The sequence below is a fragment of the Rattus rattus genome, chromosome 14 (assembly GCF_011064425.1).
Source record: "Rattus rattus isolate New Zealand chromosome 14, Rrattus_CSIRO_v1, whole genome shotgun sequence".
Lineage (NCBI taxonomy): Eukaryota > Metazoa > Chordata > Mammalia > Rodentia > Muridae > Rattus > Rattus rattus.
In genome coordinates, this window is record NC_046167.1 from 56,439,806 (window position 1) to 56,457,253 (window position 17,448).

Below are 17,448 nucleotides of genomic sequence, written 5' to 3' on the forward strand. Positions count from 1 at the left end.
GTAAGCTATAGGAAACAATCCAGTAAGCAGCACTGTTCCATGGCCTCTCATTAGTTCCTGCTTCCAGGTTCCTGGCCTGGTTGAGAACTTGTCCCGGCTCCCTCAGTGATGAACCATTACCTAGAAGTTTAAGATGTAACAAACCCTCTCTTCTCCAAGCTGCTTTGAGTCATAGTGTTTCATCATAGCAAGTGAAACCCTAAGACAAGGAAGATAGGGCACTGATGTGGCAAATTTTCTAGTTCCATAGCAGAATCTTGAGCCTGGGTACTTTATAAAGGAAAGAATTTGTTTAGATCCATAGTTCTGGAGTCTGGGACGTCCAAGCAAGGATGCCCACGTTTGCTGAGGGCCTAATGCTGCTTTATAACATGACAGGAAGAGCAAGAACAGCAGATGAAGGGACCGCTATGCTTTAACTGGAGACCTGCTCTCCTGTTTACCAGTGCAGCTCCTACAGAGCCAGCGCACCCATCCTTCTGTAAGGGTGTGACCCAGATGCATCTCGAAGATCCCACTCCCTCTTGATACCATGGCATCCCATGACTTTGGGTGCAGACAAAGCTTTCAAACCGTAGCAGGCACCATCTACCAGGGGGTATCCTACCTTTGGGATCCTCCCTGGGAAAACAGAAATAGGGGGCTCATAAGCCTAACGCTAAGCAGGAATGGAGCAAAGTTGGGAAAGGGACCCAGGGAGGCGGAAAAGCTAGCCATCACTGTATTGTGGATCTGATCACCACTTTGGGGGGCATTGTGGGAACTGTGGTAGGTCTTTCAGAATTGTCCTTCTCAAGGTGAGGAGGCTTCTAGGTCAAGGGCATCCTCTGGAGTTTGACACCATTGATTCCCTGGTTTCTCTCCATGTCATCTCTAAAGCAGAATCCTGTGCTATCCCTAGACCTGGGATGACAACAGAGGGCCACTGCAGGTGCTGGATTTTTATGTCTCCCACCCCTTACCACTCCTTGCAAGCACATGGCAGAGACCTGCAGGCCCTCACCAAACATTCCCTGCAAACTCATGCCAGGGCCCAACAGGCCTATCTGAGACTTGAAGCAGACTTGCATCAGAAATTCCTGGGGTGTCCTTCAAAGCAGAACGAAAATTACTGGGGCCAAATGGCTCAAGAATGAAGCTACTCTTCCGGAGGACTGGGATTCGACCCCCAGCTCCCACATGGTGACTTACAACTACCTGTAACTCCAGTTACAGGGGATCCAGTGACCCCATCTGGCCTCAAGGCACTAGGCACATGTGCTGCACAGACCTGTATGCAGATGAACCACCCATATATGCAGAATAAAAGTGAAAATTCTCAAAAAACAATTCAGGAACTCTAGAAGACACTGGTAAAAATGGTCCAAGGTCCTGGGTCTAATCTCTAGCATGCACACATGTGCAAATGCACACAAGTACACACACACGCACACAGACACACACAGACACACACACACACAAAGAGAGAGAGGGTGGAGGAGATGGGAAACGAGGGGGAGGGGAAGAGAAGTAAAGGGAAGGAAAGGGGTAGAAAAAGAGAGGGGGTGGAGAACAGAGAAGAAAGAAGGGAAAGGAGGGTAGAAAAGAGGGGAGGGGAGGAGAAGAGAGGAGAGGAAAGGACAGGAGAGGACAGGAGAGGGGAGACTGACATGCTAAATGAAGAGCTGTGCTCAACTTTTGTCTAGGTTTGGTTCAGGAAATACCCAGAGGTAGAGAGAGGAAACTCTCTCTTCTACACAGCTCTCTAGAGTAAAGTAACCCACTCCCAGCCTCACTCTCCAGAGACAGGCAGGGTGTGCCACTAACCCTCTCCTCTCTCTCTTGGTTTTCCTAGCATCTCACTTTAGGTTTTGTTGGACTTCATCCCACTGTGCTCTTGCAGAGCATGGACTGTGTCTCCCAGATGGACAGGCCTTCTCTGCATGCAGAGAGTTCTGGGGGATTATGGTTGTGAAGGCATCTCCATTTTTTTTCTCCATAGTTGTACTATATTCCCCCCAAGAGTGTATAAGCGTTACCTTTCTTCAAAAACGTATCCAAGCAGACAAGAAGTAGGATCAGCACCAACAAGTGAACGAAGCCATTATGACAGAACTACACAGCAGATTGCTATTCTGCCTGAAAGAAGGAAATCCCATCATTTCTAACACCATGGTTAAAACTGGAGGACAGTGTGCGAAGTAGAATAAGCCAGAGAGAGGATAGACGTGCCATGGTGTCCTTTACATAGTTAAAGTAAAAGTCAGGACAACAAGAAGTGAAGGGTGACCTTGGTCCAAGGGTACTGTACTAAAGTTAAAGTTAATTTTTCTCACCGCTGTGATCAAAAATCTAACGCAACCTAAAGGAGGAAGGATTTCTTTTGGTTCACTGTCCAGGAGACAGTTGTTCATGGCATGGATGGGGTCGAGGGGTGTCTAGCCATATTACATCCATAGCCAAGAAGCAGACCAAATACACCTGGCGCTCTGCCCACTTTCACCTTCATTTTTCAGTCTGAGATTCTGGACCATAAAATAGCTCAATGGCTACCTTAGTTGACTCAATGTAGAAACTTCCTCACAGATGTCCCCAGAGGCCACTCTCCTAGCAAGTTCTCCACCCTGTCAAACTGACAGCATAACCCTTCACTGACACTGACTTCCAGCCGTGAGATCATGAGATCGACCAGTTCTTGAGATCTGACACACAGTGTGGAAACTACACCTCACAGCCCTGTGTTATTTCCTGGAAATGTGCTGACAGGGTGGATCTTAGTTGTTCTTTATTAGGGGGAATGACACTGGGAGTGTGTGGCTACATTGTTTAGCTTTAAAGGTCTTAGATAGGTCAGCTATAGGTCAGTATAGCTTGGGAGAACCATTTTGCTCTACTGGCCCAGCAGGAAGGAAATGGCTTCAAAATATCAACAGCTGTTGGGGTGACAGAGCAGCACTGATACTAAGCCTGACTCATATGATCCCCTACATCCATAGTTGCACCCTTAAGGACCTCCACTCAGATAAAGCTAGGTCCTTGACTATATCACAGGAAAGAGTCATAGTCAATAAAAGTGAGTACGTTTATTAGGCAGAGATGTTACAGACCATAGACTTTAGGTCAGATGTTGAAAATGAGGCACAAGAAAGGACAGACTGATAGACCATGAATGTGGGCTTCACAAAAGACAAGAAAGTTTGCTTTCCATTGCTAGTATAAACATCAGGACCAAAAGCAACCTGAGGAGAAAAGGGTTTGTTTCATCTTACAAATTAGAATCCATCATGGAGGGAAGACAGAGCGGGAACCCAAGTCAGGAACCTGGAGGCAGGAATTGGAGCAGAAGCCTTGGTGCAAGACTGTCTAGTGGCTTGCTCTTCAGGCTCATATCAACCACTTCTCTTACACACCTGAGGACCACCAAACCAGGGCTGGAACTGCCAACAGTGGCCTAGGCCCTCCCACATCAATCATTAATAAGGAAAATGTCCCTCAAAGACTTGCCTGCAGGCTGGTCTGATGGAGGCATAGTCTCAAGTGTGATTCCCTCTCCCTACACGACTCTTGCTTGTATGGTGTTGACAAACGCTTCCCAGCACAGGTGTCTTTACAATGATCACATACACATCCACGGGTAATTTTATAGCTTTCTACGGTTCACCTTTGCAGCTTTAGAAGTCCACATGTGGCAAATAGCCGCCCTGCCAAGGCAAGAGAAAGTCTAACTGGAGAGCCAAGGCAGAGAGGAAACACCACCAGGAGGAGGTGAGATGCCCATCGCAGATTCAGACATGGAGTCCATGCAGCAACAACAGCTACACCCAAGATGGTAGTTACTGCACATCCGATTCATCTTAAGGATTTCAGTGGTCAATCATAAAGAAAATACGCTGGTTTCGACCCCTGAGAAAATGTCTGAGTGATAAAAATAAAGGAGAGCCGAGAATTGTAGCCCAGTGATCAAGCACTTGCTTAACATGGGAAAGCCCTCTGTTCAATCCCCAGCAGAGCACATAAAAATCATCATCTTTTAAATATAACCCTTGTTCTACATAAACTAGTAGGCTTGGCATCATAATTGTTAGTCTACATATTTTCAGTGTTAAAACACTATACCAATGCGTAAATATTAAGAGAGTAGAAGGATTCTAATGAGGGCCTAGCAAGGCCTGAGAAAGGTTACAAATGTTGCCAATTTAGTTCACCACTGGGAGCACCACCACTCTGGGAGCACCACCATTCTGGGAGCACTACCACTCTGGGAACATCTCCTCTCCAAGAGCACTTTCACTTGCTCCAGCCTCTGCTTGGTTCCAGAAACAAAAAGGTGGAGCAATGGAATCTGCTATAGACATGGCTCACCTCCACACCAGCAGTACAGAATGATAAACTGAACCTAGCAACAACTGGACCAGTACAGCCAGAACTAAAGACCTTGAAATAGAGAGTTTCAGTGTACTGGGTTCTCACTGAGGTCATGGGATTCACCCAACAAGGGCTTCCTCCCACCCATTCTGTCATTACTGGAGAGAGCTACAGAGGCAGTACCAGAACCAGATACACTATGAACAGAGAGGCTGGGATCTGTGCAGACCAAGGAGACCAGGGATGGTCAAAGAAGGGAACATGGCACAGACCTTCACTCCAAGCCTGTGTCTTCCAGACCCTGTGGGGCCTTTGTGTCCCTGCTGTAGAAGTCAGTTTCTGGGGTGGGAGTGGAGCTTAGTGGTCCAGCATTTGCATAGTAAGCATGATGTCAAGCTCTGCCCAACGAAAAGACAATCAACTTCACTTCAATTAAACTAAAGCCAATTTACTCTCTTTAATAAAGAGGGGGGTGGAGGGAGGTCAGTTTTTAGAAGTATTTCAATGAGGGAAAGGAAGAAATAGGTGAGAGTATCCTGGGAATCTTTTTATAGTATAGAGGGTGAGAATGTTAATTAAAGGAATCTCAGAAACGAAGAGGGCCTGAGAAGGGAAGGGACGAGAGTTTAATTTTAGGTGTTGTTTTGTCGAGCTAACAACAAAAAGTCACTTCCCCGAGTTACTAGCAGCTATTCTCAGGAGCTTCGTGGGCCCCAGAAAAGCTCCAGTTGAAAGTGTGAAGCATAGAAAACCAATTTAATGAAAACCCCTCCCAAAGAAGGACCTGTTAGGCGTGAAGAAGGAGCACAAACTGGCAAAGCCCCAGGGCGCAAGGTGAGCATCGGGGTAGAGCAGGTATCATCCGAACTGTGCTCTTCAAACCGCAGGACCCATCCGTGTTGGAAACTGAAAATGCAAAGAAGAACAACAGATGCTTCTACCCAAGACTTTCCAAAACTGTCGTTGTGGCTTGTCAGAATCCATCAAGTGAGCCTCCTCTGAGCTGGCTAACAATCAACTAGTGACAACTGCCATTACCCTTCCCGAGGACCACGCTGCTGGATGAGGTTGCAGACAAGGTCTGTAGTCCTCCTTGAGCCCCACAGGAAGTTTTTCTGTTTCTATTTTGTGAGTCCAGAAGCTGTGTGCCAAGATTGCCCACTGTCACTTTGCTAGTGACAAAAAGAGCTGGGCCTTACACCATCTATCTCTTCATCTTAGTGTTGGGGATTGGTTCCAATGCTTTGATTTAATCCAGCCCCCAAAAGGAATCCAGGTGTCCAATCGCTGAAGGTCCTTGTCCCCAATTGGTTTTTGATTGATCAATAAAGAGTCCACGACCAAATGGCTGCCGGGGCAGGTAGACTGAATCAGGACCTTTCGATTTGCATGGGGAAAGGGAGAGAATTACCATGACATGGGGGAGAAGGATGGGACATAAGAGCTGCAGCAGAGAAAGCCAACCAGCTATGTACGAATTGGGGCAAGAGACCATTGGCCATTTTCCTGATTGGGCCTGAGGTAGCAGGGGAAGGTTTAGGAGTCTCAGGAGTAGTGGAGGGGTGCATTTGCTAGCAGGGAAAGGTTTCGAAGTACCCAACCTTTGATATACTAGTCACAGTATATCAAAACTTAATTGGTGTGTGTGTGTGTGTGTGTGTGTGTGTGTGTGTGTGTGTGTGTCTTTCATTTCAAAAATCCAAGGATCTCCTCGGCAGATGTGTACAACCTGCCAGGAATCAAAGCGGTGTAGCCAACTACCGCTATATCTTAGCTCAAGTCATTTGCCCTGGGTCATACAAGAGCAATAAAATAGACATACAGTATGCATTCTCACAGGAACCCAACCACACAGAGAGAAAACGTAAGGGGGATAGTTTGGGGGTAGAAAGGGACCAGCAGGAGGGTGGTGGAGAATTAGGGGGTAAATATAAGCAAAGTACCATATTATGCTGTAGGCATGGATCCGAATCCAGAGGGACCTGCCGAGATTTCCAGATCCATGTATCCAGAACAAAGAACTGGACCAGGGACATTAGATAGTTTTAGAAATGAAGATAGCTTGTCAACAACAAAGGCAGGGCAGGAGAAATGGTTCAGTGGTTAAGGGCATTTCCATCAGAGGAGCAGAGTTTGGATCCCAGTACCCACACCAAGCAGCTTACGAATGCCTATAATTTGAGTCCCAAAGATATAATACCTTCTTCTAGCCTCAATGGTCACCCTGGAAAACACACACACACACACACACACACACACACACACACACACACACACACACAGACAAACATAGTTTGTTTTAATATGAAAAAGAGGAGAGAGACAGGGAAAGAGTCAGAAACAGAAACAGAGGCAAACAGACACCTTGAACTGACCCCCAGGTCACTAGATTCTGACTTTTCAGTCATTCACATAGCATCTACTTTCCCCGGCTTTTGGCAGTATGTTCTCATACATGCTATCTTTTACAAGTATCCCTGGTGAGAAATGGTCTCCAGTCTTTCAGCCAATGGCTTCTTGTTATTGTTGTTGTTGTTGTTTTCATCGTCATTATCATTGTTGTTGTTGTCTTCCATGATAATCCTGGTGTCTATAGAGCCCCCTCCCCATCTAACTCTCCACAATATACATGTGTGAAGATGGGCATGCCATCTGGCGACGGTACACCTGCAGTCACAGTACTTGGAAGGCTGAGGCAGGAGGCTCAGAAATTCAAGATCATCCTCAGCTTCTTAGTAAACCCAAAGCCAGCCTGGATTATATGAGACCAGGTCTCAAAATAAACCAACAAACAGAAAGTCATGGTATAACCCATTGTTTTTAATGAGCAGTTGATCTGTTTTTAAGTGTTTTTGTTTTTGTTTTTTCAATACAAGATTTTTCTGTGTATCCCTGGCTGTCTTGGAACTTGCTCTAGAGACCAGGGACACACAACTGCCTCTGCTTCCCGAGTGATGGGATTAAAGGTGGGCACCACCACTGCCATTTAATGTGACTTTTAATGTGACTAAGATGGGAGGCCTCTGAAGTGAGCAGAGGAAAGATGGGCCTTTCAGCACCATGAAAATATTCTTAAGTCAGTGATGGAGCATGTCTTAGGTAGGGTTTCTATTGCTGTGAAGAGACACATGACCAAGGCAACTAACTCTTATAAAGGACAACATTTAATTGGGGCTGGCTTACAGTTTTAGAGGTTCAGTCCAGTATCATCAAGGAGGGAGCATGGCAGCACCCAGGCAGGCAAGTCACAGGAGGAGCTGAGAGTTCTGCATCTTGTTCTGAAAGTAGACGGGAGAAGACTAGCTCCCATGCAGCTAAAATGAGGGTCTTAAAGCCCATGTCCACAGTGACACACTTCCTCTAACGAGGCCATACCCACTCCATGACGACCACACCTCCAAATAGTGACACTCCCTGGTCCAAGCATATTCAAACCACCACAGAGGGTGATGACTAGGAAGACAGCCACCACTATGTGAGGAACCTGAATTCTTCACTGTTCTTTTCTTTAAAAAAGGACAGCTGACAATCCATCTGTGTTAAGTGTGCCTGGACACAGTACAAATGGTACCACGTGACTCCGTCAGCAGTAGCAACACACATTGTGTTTAGAGAAGAGAACAAAACAAAACCAAAAGTGACTACAACCCAACCCTTGCCTGCATCAGAGATCTTAGATGTTTCTCCTGGGACTGATGCAATGTCTTTGAATTCCTGGCCACAAACCTCAAAACAAAATCTTCAACACAGCCTAGGAGCCCTGCTGCTTCACAAGGAATTTCCTCCTTCCCCTTTGTTCATAAAGACCATTGTAATAACATCCTTTGCTTCTCAATGCACCCGAGGCATGACCCTCCACATTCTCCCTGTGACGTTCGGTGAAGGTCACAACACAATCAGGCACCCTGCCTTGACCCACTGGCCAATTTATAAGTCAGCCTACACTGAGCCTAATCAGAATCTGATCTCTTGCATGTACAGAGTTCGGTTCGTGCTTCTTCTCTTCAAGGGCAAATCCCTTCCTCATGTCTTCTTAACCTCTTCTCTCCACTATTCCTCTCTTCTACAATTCGGTCATTCTTTTCCACCAGCCGTTCGCTGGCTTTCCTTCTCACAACTGCTGAAAGCTGGGGAGGCTCCGTGGAGCTTCTGACCTCTACTCCTCCGTCTGCTAACGCCATCTCCCTGGGGACAGTTTCATCTGACTCAGGACTTTATAGCTAGCTACTTGTTAACAGTTCAGGTATTTGTAGTTCCACCTCTAATTTTTCCCCAAGTTCCCAATCTGTATATCCAACTGCTTTCAAAGACCCTTTCTTGGTCGTTTTAGAAACCAAGGCTTTTAATCCCCCCGACACACTTTTTCCTCTCCAACTCTCCACCTTTATGAGTAGCACCCAATCTTCTCATTCTTTTCTCGTGCCCCCATGGTGATGCCACCTCTGAACAACTCTTCTGTAAACCTCAACATCCCCCTGTTCCTGGGGATAGCAATAGTTTGCCAGGGGCTACTCTTCAGGCTTTGCATTCATTAACTTTTAATTTTTCCCAAGCTTAGGAAGTATAGATACCATTTTTAAATGATAACACCCATCTTAGGAACAAGGTAACTGAGTGTGAAGAGAAAATGGCTGGCCAGGCCATTAGAGCAGGTGGCTTCAAAGTTTCACCCTGTGCTTCCAGTTCTAGTCAAGACTCTTGACCACTCAGTCAGCCAGAGTCTCTTGATGACCTGCTTGCTTCCTCTCTGCTCTTCTCATGTCTGGACAGTGCTTTTCACAAAGGTTTCTGTACTGTCGGCCTTGTCATTGGGAAGCAATGGGCAGAGACTATTCTTCACTAACAACTGAGATCCATCGGGAGTCAGGAAACTAAAGCATTTATATCAATGGCTACTCTTCTTTTATTACCCAGACTTGATCTACATCTCTATGGCCACAGAGAATATGAAAACCTTATTTAGAAGTGTGTTTTAAAGAAATGAATAATATTATCTATGATCTATCTATTTTTCAGAGCAGATATACTATGCCGGCCCTGTCAATAACCCTGGGCTTGATGTTCCACAGGTAAGGTTTTCTGTTTTGTGTTGTTGTGTATTATGGTGTTGAAGAGTTGACTTTCAACTCTCGGAGGGGAAAAAAACAGAAGGAGGAGAAGGGAAAGGAGAAGAAGAAAGGGGAGGCAAAGAGGAGGAGAACTGGACTTAATTAGTTGAGAGTCTTAGCACGTGCCGTAGTTAGGAGGCATGCTTAACATGCTGGCTTCGTCCTTTGATGCTTCATATTGGTGTTCTGTTGAACCTTTCCGCTGAACCAGAACGAAACCTACTGGGGTTGAAATGCTGGCATCTTGTCCACAGGACTGGGGCTGTGGGGGGGGGGGGACTCCATATGGCTAAAGTTGCTTGGGATATGTGGGAGGCAACTAGCTTCTGGCAGTCTAGAGAAAGGAGAGTTTACAAAACCACAAAAGGCTTCAATGTCCCGCTAGTTACCATCCTTTTACTAGGACTGTCAAGCTGGGACGTTAGCCTGCTTCTGTTTACTGTATGATTTACAAAGAACAGGCCCAGGAAGATAGCTCAGCTGGGGAAGTGTAACATAAGGATCTGAGTTTGATCTCCAGAGCCCAGGTTAGAAAGCTAGATGAAGGGGTACGTTCTTATAATCCAAGTGTTGGAAAAGCAGAAACAGGCAGGCTCCTGGGACTTGCTGTCCAGCCAGCCTAGGGAGTTCCAGGTAAGGGAGAGATCCTGACTCAAAAAAGGAAAAAGGTAGATGACAGGTGAGGAATGGCACCTATGATTGTCCTTGGCCTCCACAGGCATTGCACACACAATTATATGTATTCCACATAAACACGCATCTGCACACAGACACACAGACACACACACACACACACACACACACACACACACACACACACACACATACACATGACTACATGACACATGGGACCAAAGAATAAAAGTATACCCATCTCACTACTCCAGCATCTGGTATATCAAGGGTAAAGGGGGCACATCTGCTGAGGGTCTCCTTGCTGGTGAGGACTTTGCAACATCCTAAGTCAGCACATTAGGGGACATAAGTGAGGACATTAGAGAACAAAGGAGTTAAAATTTTTATAACACACCCACTCCTGGAAAACCCTACTACTCCTTAATCTATTAGTGCATAAATGAATGAATCCACTCACAAGGGCAGATCCCCTTTAAAGACCCCACATCTTCTGACCTCAAGCTGGGGATTATGTCAACAGACTTTATAGTGGGGACAGTCGCAAGGTGACCTGTCCTGAGCACTCCAAACTAAGACTGGGGTTTCCCATAAAGTCCTTTTTACTCAAAATTACATTGTTTCTGATGTGCGTGAACTCAAGCTGCTCTGGTATCACCCACCATGCATCTCCCTATTTTGTTCCTTGAAAGAACAATCTGGAACACCATAAAAATGTCACTGTTTAAACATGGTGCTTTCGGCTTGATCTTTCTAGTCATCTGAGACACGAGGGGGGAGGCTGTCTCCTGCACAAGTCTCTTCCACTTAGTTTCAGCTCTAAGTTTATTTCCCTGCTGTCCCACCCTGTGAGCTCCTAAGTCACAGAGTCCTGAACAGGCCCACTTTGGTTTCCACAGGAATCCTGCTCCCAGCTGGAATCTCTCCCTCCCTCTCTGGAATTCTCCAGTGATCCTCTCAAGCCTTTCTGTGAAAGGCACGACTTCTTCCAGGAAGGGAAACTCAGTCTCTCCTCACTGCTAAGCACCAAGGCCTGAACTTTCCCAGGGAGCTTTTCTTCACATTGCTGCTACTTGAACGTTTTTCCTTGCCTCATTTTTCTCCTGTTACCCACTAGAGACTGATGTAATAATTGCTAACAATTGGATTTCATTTTGCCTGGCTGGCTTTTTAAAATCAGTTACCCTTAGCAATCCCTATGCAATGAAGACGCAGTCAGGGGAGGGAGGCTCTTAAAGTCATAGAAGCTCTTTGAAAGGAAACTTACCCTCAGAGATATAAAAGGCTTTGTAGATATTACTCATTTTTTTTACATTCTTTGGGATTTTTCCCTTTTTTTAATTTATTTATTTTATGTATGTGAGTACACTGTCAGACACACCAGATGAGGGCATTGAATCCCATTCAGTTGTGAGCCACCATGCAGTTGCTGGGAATTGAACTCAGGACCTCTGGAAGAGCAGTCAGTGCTCTTAACCGCTGAGCCACCTCTCCAGCCCCGATGTTACTCATCTTAACACAAGAGTACACCCCCTAAACTCTGCATGGGTTGAAAACAGCTTAAGTTGAAAATGCATTGACTCCATACAGCCTGCAGAACCCCATAGTTTAGTGGCAGGATGCATATGCAGGAGAGTGCTGGGCATTTGATCATGTCTTCTCAAGACGGGGCACTGTGACTCCCTGTCACTGACCAGTGAGGAAGGAGGTTTGAACTGGAAAATAATGAGAGTTGAAAATGCCAAGTACAGATGCTACTGAGCCTAATTTTATCTCTCACCAGCATCAGTAGAGCCATGGTAAGCGGGCACCATATTGTAGTCAACAGTACATAGTCAACAAGGCTACAGTATTGCAAGATAGTCCTTGCCTGCCTTCTTCAACCAATAACAGTGCTCCTAGAGATTCAGCCCAGAGTGAGCCGGATGTCCTGACCCAGGTTTCCTCTTCTTCTGCGGCCTGTACGTCAGAAGCAGACACCAGACAAACTCCTGGCCCACGCCCAGCCTGCAGACCCAACAGAGGACATAAATAGCTTCCTGGGACACCTTCCCCACAGACCTATGCAGCAGAACAGCCCGGGACCTTGATCCCTAGAAGGACTGTCCACACTGGCCACAGACAGCCACAGGGTGCTCAGGGCCTGCCACCCAGCTTTGGAAAGAACCTCCACATGGTTTTTAGGAAAGACTCTGCTTTCCTAAGAACTGTTAGTTGAGGGCATTTTAGTGGAAGGCCTACTCACATCCCCTCCCTCACCTAGACCCCCCAGAGAAGGGCTCTGAGCTAATGGAGGTTTCTCTTTAGCCAAATTCTTCCTACTCGGCATGTACTTTTCAATATCTTGGTTATTTTTCCTCTTTTTTTGAAATGTATTTATTTACTTATATATGTATGTAGTATATACTTACTAGTGTGGCTGTGTTGCACATGCACAGGGATATGTGTCTGTGTGTGTTTGTGTGTCTGTGTGTTTTTGTGTGTGTATGTGTGTGTTTGTATGTGTGTCTGTGTGTTTGTGTATGTGGGTGTTTGTATGTGTGTGTGTGTTTGTGTGTGTGTGTGTGTTTGTGTGTGTGTCTGTGTGTGTATCTGTGTGTGTGTGTGTGTGTGTGTGTGTGTGTGTGTGTGTGTAGAGACCTAAGGTCTCCATTGGATGTCTTTTCTTGGTCTCATTCCGTCTTTACCTTTTCACATTGTGTATGTAGGTTATGTGCACATGTCTCAGTGCATATGAGAAGATCAAAGGACAACCTGCAGGCATTGATTCTCTCCTTCCACTACGTAGGTTCTGAGGATCAACCTCAGGTTGTCAGGGTTGGCAGTAAGTGCCTTTGCCACTGACTCATCTTGTCATCCCTGTCCCTTTAATTTCCGAGACAAGGTCTGGAAATGAACTGGAAGCTTATCAATTCCATTGGGCTGACTGGCCAATAAGCTTTAGGGATCTTCTCTCGACCTTCAAACACCACCGCCACTGCCACCACCCCTGGCTTGTTACATAGATTCTGGAGATACAAACTCAGGTCTCTGTGCTGGTGCATTGAACTCTTCATCAACTGAGCCACATCTCTAGCCTAAACTTTATCTTTTAGTTGATGAATAATAATTGTGCATGTTTATAGAGTCCATCGTGGTATCTCAGGGTACATGCAGAGTATATATTGATCAGATCAGGGCGATTAGCATATCTACTGCTACCCATTTCTCAGAAATGATACCAAAGAAATGATACCAGCTTTCTTATTAAAAGCCCTCTGTAACTGTTTATTTTCCTTTTAACACATCCAATCCCTTGACCCAAATTAAGGTTCGGCACATAACCCTATCTGTGTCTGGTCTGAATTAAAAGTTGGAAATCCTTTGGACTTCCAAAACACATGGGCACCCTCGTGGTACTACCTGAACCATGAATCATGAAGGACACAGATACATACTTCTGGCCTGCACATTCGGTGCTCTCCTCAGTAGCAGAAGCAGGCTGCTCTCTATCCAGTGACCCATGCCTCCTTCTGCCTCCAGGGAGGCTTGGTCCCCTCAGTGAGCTCACCCTTTACATAAAAGCATATGCATCCTGTCATTCACGATCTGCAGCCCCTTCCTGCAAGTGCTGTATCTCTTTTAGGCTAATGCCACTTACAGCCTCTTCGAAACGCAGTAGCCACAGAGAGCCTCTGAACATACCTAAGAAGACTGTCACACCTGGGTCCCTTTCATACTTGAAAAAAATACCCCACTATATCTGCCAAGCTCAGAGACTCTGGCCTCCTACGGGCTTTCGATTCCCCTTTCTCTCCTCCCATGAAGTCCCATTGGCATCTTGTCTGTTTCTCCAATATGGAGACATCAACCTCACAAGATCATGCCACCCTCTTGTATCTCTTTCAGGTCTTTGCCTAAAGGTCATTTTCTCTCCAAGGCCTCCCTTTGATCATCCTGCTTAGAGAGGCAAATCAACATCAGTCCACCTGTCCCAGCCCACTTCCACCCCACTTCTTGCATGAATTTCTCCACAGTGACTACCTCTGCAGAGTTCCTTACCCTGTGGACTTTTCATCTCTCTCAGTGTATACAGGGCCAGGAGTTGGTTTGGATTAAGTTCATCTACAGAGACTAGAAGCACACAAAAGATGCCCAATAAATACTATTCCCCAGTACTCGTGGAGGACAGGTTCTAGGATCCCCTAAAACAAACAGCAAAATCCACAGCTATTGCCAGAAAGATGGCTTAACAGGTAAAGGTGATCTGAGTTCTATCCCAGGGTCCCACATGGTGGAAGGAAAGAATTAATACCCAGCAGGTGTTCTTTACCTCACCCACATACACCCATATGTTATGACATGTACACACACACACAAGCACACACACAAGTGTGTGCCAATATAAATAAATAAAAGTAACTGAAAACCATTTAAGACACAGATGCTCAAATCCTTATTTAAAGCAGTCTTTGCTATATAACCTATGCTCATCCTTGGGCCCGCTTTAATCATTTTCTGCTTACTTAAAATACTTGATATCATATAAGCTCCATGTTATGTTACACTGGGTTGTCCAGAGAATCTTCACAAGACTAAGAAGACTACACCTGTTCAATACAGAAACTTTTTGCAAATATTTTCATTCCGTAGGTGGTGGAGTGGGCAGATATGCAGTCCTGGGGTAGAGAAGGACGTGCTCTGTGTAATAAGTGGTTGATGGTACTGCGGAGCCCATGTCTTAATGTTTTGCTTCTGTCCCCTGCAGGGAGAATACCAGCTCTTGCTGGAACTGTACAATGAAAACCATGCTACTGTGGCTTGTGCCAATGCCACTGTCACCTGCTCCTGAGCATGGCCTGCAAGAAAATGCACAGGAAACTCAGCCTCAGGGAACCCCAAGGTCACCTCGCTGCAAGAACCACCGATGACAAAGAGGAACTACAAAGAAGTTTCTCGTAGGTCACTCTGCCGATCTTGGCTCTAGGGACAGATGATCCCAGACCCAATGGATGTAATAAAACCTCCAAAATTATCTATTTCTGAGGACTCTAAGCAGTCCTGAGGCCCCATCTATAACGGCTCTCCTTACAGAATTGCATCTCATCAAAGTTACCTCTTATATGCTCCTTAGCAACACTTCTTTGAAGTCACCTGGGATGTAAAAAAAATAAAATAATAAAAATAAAAGCTGCCCTGTACCTATTCATTGGGACTCACTCAATAACAATAAGTAAAGTCTGTCTATGGTTAAAGAGTTGTGCTCTTCAGATACAAGTGTTGGGCCCCAGTGCTGCACAAGTGACCTCTGAGAAAGCCAAGATAGTGGTGGCCTCCCTAAAAACAGAGCTGTAAGTGTCATAGCTGCTCCTGGACCCTAAGACCATGACTGAGAAAAGCTGGTGAAACCCCACCAAGCGTGACAATGCTGTCCCACTTGGTCACATATTTTTTAAACTATTTATTTATTTTGTGTCTGAGTACACGGACACTGGCCTCAGACACACCAGATCCCATTACAGATGGTTGTGAGCCACTATGTGGTTGCTGGGAATTGAACTCAGGACCTCTGGAATAGTAGTCAGTGCTCTTACCCGCTGAGCCATCTCTCTAGCCCTCACATACTCTTTCCCTTTCATCGTCTGTGTCAGTCAGCCCTCCATGTCTGTAACAAATCCCTACAACAACTAACTTACAAGGCAGACACGGATGCTTGGCCCACAGCTTTGCACATTTCTGTTGGTGACTGTGGCCCTTGTGCTGTGACCTGTGGTGGAGTGTGACGTCACAGCAGGAGCATGTGGCAGCGTAAGTCAGAGCTTTAGAAGTAGTATTGAAGTCCCCTGAGCTGACGGCAGACAGAAATGATCGCAGTGGGTCCATGCTGCTCACAAAAAAGACAAAGGCAGCCATGCCAGGCCTAGGAGCAAGCCTCTAATTACAGCACCGTTCTGCCGCTCCACCCCTCTCTCTCCAGGCGTGGGTCCCATTCCTTTCTCAGTACATTCCTGAGACTGACGAAAGCCCTCAGGAGATTTGAACTCACTCCCATTCCCAGCAGCTCAGAACAGCTGTCACAGGCTCCCAAAGGCAAGAGAGGGTCCCAGCAGGTCTTCTCCCATTGCTTTCCTTAAACCTGACACTTCTGTGGTGTGTGTGTGTGTGTGTGTGTGTGTGTGTGTGTGTGTGTGTGGTGTATGTGTGTGTGTGTGTGGTATGTATGTATATGTTTGTATGTGGTGTGGGGGTGTGTTTGGGGGGTGTATGTGTGTGTATTGGGGGATATGTGTATTGTGAGAATGTGTGCATTTGTGGGTGTGTGTATATGTGAGTGAGTGTGTGTGTATGTGGGGTGTGTGTGTGTATGTGGGGGGTATGTGTATGTGTGAGTGAGTGTGGGGGGGTATGTGTAAGTAAGGGGGTGTATGTGTGAGTGTGTATGTGTATATGTATATGTGTGTGGGGTGTGTGTGAGAGTGAGTGTGGGGTTATGTCTAAGGGGGTGTATGTGTGAGTGTGTGTATGTGTGTATATGTATACGTGTGTGGTGTGTGAGTGTGTGTGAGTGTGTGTGAGTGTGTGTGAGTGTGTATGTGTGTGTGTGTGTGTGTGTGTGTGTGTGTGTTTCATTTCACCATGAATTTCATTTTTGCAAGTTGAGTAAAAATGCCAGTAGTTGAGTCTCTTACAAAATACAATTAGACCTGGTATGAAAAATGGTCAGGCTCACTTTGATGGGAAATAGTACCTAAGTCCTAGTGTGGTGGGCAGAAGACTAGAGGTTTTAAGAGGTAGTTCTTCAGGTAAGGGGAGCTCCCACTTTTCATAAAAAATAAAAATAAAAAAGCTTCTTTCTGCAGCACAGAGAGATTGTTACAGAGAGCCACAGGAACACAGAGGGCTGACTGGGTGCCTGGCCCCAACTGAGGTGTTAGGTCTCAAACCCAAGAGAAACAGACTTGCCCATTAACATATCAAAGTGGACCAAGCCTCCAGGTCTCCCAGCATCCCTCAGTCCCTACCTGTTACAGGGTATGGCTGGAATACCCCATCCCCTACCCTAAACTTCCCCAGCCTGGGAGCTGGGCTGTCCTTACCCCAGTTGCCCTGTTTGCCCAGTTGTTATCTGTTTGTTTGTTTTTGTCTACCCTTTACCTTCCTAGACCCTTGGTCTGGCTCTCCCTTTCCCCTCCCCCCCATCCCCTCACCTCACAAGGCCAAGCTCAGTCTGGTCATGTTCACCCTGGACTCTTACAGATGTCCCTGCCTCTGGCTGTGCTCTCCCTTTTATCTACAGTAAACTCTCTCCTCCACCACACCTAGGAGCAGTCATGTTCTTCGCTTATTTCTTTCTTCATTCAGTTGCATTTACAACACAACCCCT

At 46.1% G+C, this 17,448-nt stretch overlaps 1 protein-coding gene across 1 annotated transcript in view; it reads left to right on the forward strand.

Moving 5' to 3' along the window:
• The window catches only part of Ly86 (lymphocyte antigen 86), a 66,894-nt gene extending 51,628 nt beyond the window's left edge, over positions 1-15,266 (forward strand). Inside the window, exons 4-5 of the mRNA XM_032884782.1 lie at positions 9,361-9,413; positions 14,833-15,266. Of these exons, the coding sequence (XP_032740673.1) occupies positions 9,361-9,413; positions 14,833-14,916 (137 nt within the window). The 3' untranslated portion in view covers positions 14,917-15,266. The remainder of the gene's footprint in view (positions 1-9,360; positions 9,414-14,832) is intronic.
• Positions 15,267-17,448: the final 2,182 nt, after the last annotated feature.